Genomic DNA, 5,028 nt, shown 5'->3' with positions numbered 1-5,028 from the left:
CCCACGGCCTTTCTTTCCGACCATCTCACCACCACCTCGCACCCCAACCCGCTCACCGTCCCCGACGTCGGCGCCGCCTCCCTCGCCGACGCTGGGGGCTTTCTCGCGTCTTCGCTCCTCGTCGTCACCATCAACTCCTCCGCGTCGTCTTGGTAGGCGATCTCGCCGCCGTCCGTTCGTGTAAGTCCACGCCATCCTCAACCCTCCTCCTCCCGCTCATCCCGCCCCTATCTATTCTAGTTTATCGCTCTCATCGACGCTGGGATCTCGTCATTGTCAACGTTCCGTACGTCCATGAGCCCTTACTCCGTATTCCCGCGTCTCATCCGCGGCTAGATCTTGTTCAACCCTCAACCCATTGTCCGGCTCGTTGTATCTGTCGTCACCTCTCGCCTCCCCGGTACTTCACCACATATCACCGTTTACATCTGGTCCCTATCTCGGCCTCGCCTTCGTTGGGAGCTTCTCCGCGTCGCATAACCGCATGGTGTCGGTTTTTGTCTGGGTAAGCAGTCGCTGTACCCACCATCCGTACCTGACGCTAACCTCTCCCGGGTCGTAGCCTCTCATGTGCACACCTCGTTCGGCTCGTCTTTCCTGCTCGGTCGCTGGCTGGAGTTCGTAGGGTCTCAATCGGGGTTTCGTCGGGACACAGGTACATTTCCGTTTCGTTTCGCTCCCCGTCTTCCCTCCTTCCACTGTCCATTGGTCTAATTACGCACCTATTCCTCGCATTCAGTTGCGATAGTCCACATACAGCTCATCATGCCTAAGCCGAACGAGTCTGTCCTATTTCACGAGAAGAAACCTATCAAGACGCCCTCAGGCACACTCCCAAACGGCACACCATCCAAACCCAGTCCTGCTGCACCATCATCCCCTCGTGCTTCGTCATCTGCAGACATCGAGGATAGTGCAGCACTTCCCGACGGACCGTTCAAGGAGTACAAACTCATGTCCTCTGTACTCGAAAAAAATAGATACAAGGCATTTACATCCCCACGAGTTACCTGAAGTATCTGACAGTAGGATGCAAGTAACACACAGCAGAGGGATAATATTTCCGGTAATACATCTATATGTTTACACCGCAGTACAGCGAGAAAGGACGCGAGAGTTTACACTATTTACATGGTACACTATATACACGACAGAGGGAGCACGCTACCGGTAACGATTCAGAAACACACGATGACAAGGTCGACACTATCCTCTACATACATCTGCATCTCAGCTCTAAGTTCGCCACGGATGTTGTCAAATCCTCTTTCGAAGCCCTCGTCGCCAATATGCGGTCTAAATCTAAAGGTCGTGAGGTCCGGGAAAGAACTGGTCCACGCGCCGACCAGAGGCTGGAATCGGACGTGAGAAAAGGTCAACGACGCGCAAAAAGGCAACCGAACTTACCACCATGCCGTCGCCGGTGTCCACTCCAGTTGTTCTCGTGCAATCCAAGTACAATGTAGTGATGCCAGGGAAAGTGAGTCCTTGAGTAACGCGAAGTGCAGCCTCGCGAGCCAAGCCTTGAGGAAGAGTGATCGTCAACCATCCGAGCCCGACGCACTGGGACACGATAGCGTGAACGTCCGCGAGATAGCCCGCTTCCAAAGCCTGGACTGCGGGCAGGTTGATCGAGGCATGATACAAGGAATTGAGGGTGCAAACACGCAAGATGGATTGCCAAACGGCAAGAGGCGCACAGAGTGTGCTGACCGCCTCGGGAACACGGAAACCGGCTGGCGTTTGCGTGTCGTCATGATACTCTTCAACGGTCAGATATGTTATGGACTGATGTCGTCCGAGAAAGTCTTGTACAACGGATCCGGGACAGGTCACGGGTACAGCAAAGTCTTCGAGCTCAGGGATCGTGAGAGGGTTGAGAAGGGTACCCCATTGGTGTGGCTTGAGCCGAACGCACGCAAGTGATAGGGAGCGAATGGAGGACCCGCTAGCAAGTATATGTCGGGTTGTGCCAGCCATGCCGTCTTGGAAGGCGATGGAAGAAAGCGTAACTTCGCGATAGGAACTAGCACCGAAGCGGTTTGAGTGACCTCCGCGTTGCAAACGCGCAGGGGGATCTATTAGTGAAGACCCGAAAATGGCGATGCTACCAAACTCCTTTTGATGGACGTTGCAAACGAGCGTCGCAACATCTTTGCGAAGGTCGACGGGAATGTCGGTGAGGAACAGCGAGAACTTGAGAGGAGTACCGGCGGGAACAAATTCTGAGAGCAGGACTAGACCGCGAACAAAAAATGCTATATCAGATTGGGCAGGAAATGAGCACGATAGGAAGACGTCAGGCCGAAAGATGTAGGGCTCGATCGAGTTCGACTGTAATCTGGCTGCGTGTACGAGGATATCAATGTTAAATATCAAGATAGGGATGATATTCGTTCTGCGAAGGTCGTTTCGACTCCCTATAAGACGGGCGACTACTGACGCAAAGACACGACAGGCTTGGGAGCCTGCCATGCGGGATTTCCAGTCCAAGCTGTCGAAGATGCAGAGTAAGATTTCCGGGGGCAAGGTCCCTAACCGCCGCGATCTTGTTGGGATGACGGCATACGCGCCCTGCCGCCTGAGGAGGCGCACTAATGAGGAAGAGGCTGAGCGTGTAATGGCGCTCTGCCTCGATCGTTTGCGCGGGGGAGGCACAGCCTCGTCGAAAGGATATGCTCGTTTCGACTGTGCAAAATGTACTGTTCAGCGACAAAATTACATTCGTTCAAGTCGTGATTACTTACATTCGGTTTGTTGTCGCCAGAATAAGTCTGGGCCGGCTGTCTATGGCCGGCTTGGTCTACCGTGCTCGCCAGACTGTCAAGGCTAAGTGCACGTTGAAGCTGTAGTGATGATTAGCGCGAAATGATACCAGCAGCCTACAGACGTACATGTTGTTGAACTATCCAATTATGTGTACGCTTTTGAGCATCATTGCCCTCGTCGGGGGCCTCAAAACTCATTGAGAACGGATAAAGAACAATCATTCGTCAGCGACTCACCTGGTGCTCGGTTGCCCACTGAATGACTTGGTTGCTGAAAGGAAACTGATTCTTCTGTCGCTTTGGGGGGCTGGTCCTGGTGAGCTTGGATCGTTGAGAAGGACTTTTGCGAGGGTTGTTGTCGTGCCTTGACGTATGTCCGAGTTCCTGCTCAAATTTTACTCGTTTCGGCGTCTGGTTATCACCACTGAAGCTGATCCTGCGCTTCCTCTGTGGCGGGACATAAGATGGGCCAAAAGGGGTGTAAACAGACTTACAGTAGTGACTGGCTGATCAGAAACCTGTCCTGGCTGTACGACGCTATTGCTGTTGGGGGTGTACCGGGCAAGCAACTGGAAGAACTATAAGCGGGGTCAGTGTCCGTAGTATGCGGAGCGCGTGCAGGGCGATGGCCTTTACCTTGATCGCATCGGTTGACGTCTTCACAATCTTGGAAAAGAGGGTCATTGTTCCGGTGAGGTTTGAGAGACGTTAAGTCGGGTACGAGAATAGAGGTTGGCTGTTTCGCGTGATGGAGATCAGAAGTTTGGTGCTTCGCGGTGTGAAAAGAACTGGTTGTACAAGACTCGAAGGCGGTCGATTGATTAAATATGCGTGCTGAGCACATCGCAGTCAGTATAGATCACAATGATGTATCGAAGATACGTACAGCGCGGCGTTTGTTTTTGTTCTTCAGTTTGCATATGTAACCACTCTTCGTATTTGTTCAATTATCTTCGGAACCTACTACGTAATTATTGACAAAAGCTCATCCGACGAGTATCTAACCAAAAACCTAAGGGCGTAACCCAGAATGCAAACCGAAGGCGCAAACCGAGGGCGCAAACCGAGGGCGCAAACCGACGGCGGAGGGATAGTTGCTATGCACCGTGTTGGCGTCCAGTATACAATTAAACGCTTTGCTGCCGGGGTTAACGAGATTGAGGTAAATTCGATTGTATGACTACGTTAAGACACAACATCCTGAGCGAGACAATTGCGCGAAAGTGAAGTGAGCGTACCAGGGAGCCGTTGCAAGGAGATTTGTGTTGCCAGGGCACCATTCTACTTGGAACGTCCAGTTGTCGCTTGAAAGGGAGCTAAATGGACTGTATGTTCAAGCATACTCGACGCCGACACGCTGCGGAGGAGCGTACCTCGCCGATGGCCTCAGGCGTCTGCGGATCCCAGCAGTGCGTATCATTGTATAGTAGTTGCGTCCTATAACAATCCTATCATATTGACCCATCGACCTCCACCTGCACCGGGCTTGCGCTGGTCCGTGCCGTGGCGCCGAATCAAACTTCATGACGTCGTATTTCCAGCCGTTTGACGCGGAGGACATGAACTTGTACTCCTTGAACGGTCCGTCGGGAAGTGCTGCGCTATCCTCGGTGCCTGGAAGTGGCGAAGCGCGAGGGAGATGAGCTTTGCGAGGGGATGATGGTGCAGCAGGACTGGGTTTGGATGGTGTGCCGTTTGGGAGTGTGCCTGAGGGCGTCTTGATAGGTTTCTTCTCGTGAAATAGGACAGACTCGTTCGGCTTGGGCATGACGAGCTGTATGTGGACTATCGCAACTGAATGCGAGGAATAGGTGCGTAATTAGACCAATGGACAGTGGAAGGAGGGAAGACGGGGAGCGAAACGAAACGGAAATGTACCTGTGTCCCGACGAAACCCCGATTGAGACCCTACGAACTCCAGCCAGCGACCGAGCAGGAAAGACGAGCCGAACGAGGTGTGCACATGAGAGGCTACGACCCGGGAGAGGTTAGCGTCAGGTACGGATGGTGGGTACAGCGACTGCTTACCCAGACAAAAACCGACACCATGCGGTTATGCGACGCGGAGAAGCTCCCAACGAAGGCGAGGCCGAGATAGGGACCAGATGTAAACGGTGATATGTGGTGAAGTACCGGGGAGGCGAGAGGTGACGACAGATACAACGAGCCGGACAATGGGTTGAGGGTTGAACAAGATCTAGCCGCGGATGAGACGCGGGAATACGGAGTAAGGGCTCATGGACGTACGGGAACGTTGACA

At 53.2% G+C, this 5,028-nt stretch overlaps 2 protein-coding genes across 2 annotated transcripts; both read right to left on the bottom strand.

Moving 5' to 3' along the window:
* Positions 1 to 1,178: 1,178 nt before the first annotated feature.
* Positions 1,179 to 3,452, bottom strand: CONPUDRAFT_160305 (uncharacterized protein; the record flags this gene model as incomplete). Its single annotated transcript, XM_007777429.1, has 7 exons — positions 1,179 to 1,352; positions 1,408 to 2,688; positions 2,748 to 2,846; positions 2,895 to 2,954; positions 3,006 to 3,215; positions 3,263 to 3,346; positions 3,405 to 3,452. The coding sequence occupies 7 exons, from the start codon at positions 3,450 to 3,452 to the stop codon at positions 1,179 to 1,181; spliced, it is 1,956 nt and encodes a 651-aa protein (XP_007775619.1).
* Positions 3,453 to 3,780: 328 nt separating this feature from the next.
* Positions 3,781 to 4,536, bottom strand: CONPUDRAFT_160304 (uncharacterized protein; the record flags this gene model as incomplete). Its single annotated transcript, XM_007777428.1, has 4 exons — positions 3,781 to 3,948; positions 4,007 to 4,084; positions 4,142 to 4,205; positions 4,250 to 4,536. 4 exons carry the CDS (start codon positions 4,534 to 4,536, stop codon positions 3,781 to 3,783), a joined length of 597 nt encoding a protein of 198 aa, XP_007775618.1.
* Between the last annotated feature and the right edge of the window lie 492 nt (positions 4,537 to 5,028).

This window comes from Coniophora puteana, assembly GCF_000271625.1.
Source record: "Coniophora puteana RWD-64-598 SS2 unplaced genomic scaffold CONPUscaffold_21, whole genome shotgun sequence".
Lineage (NCBI taxonomy): Eukaryota > Fungi > Basidiomycota > Agaricomycetes > Boletales > Coniophoraceae > Coniophora > Coniophora puteana.
This window is presented reverse-complemented; position numbering and strand designations above follow the sequence as displayed.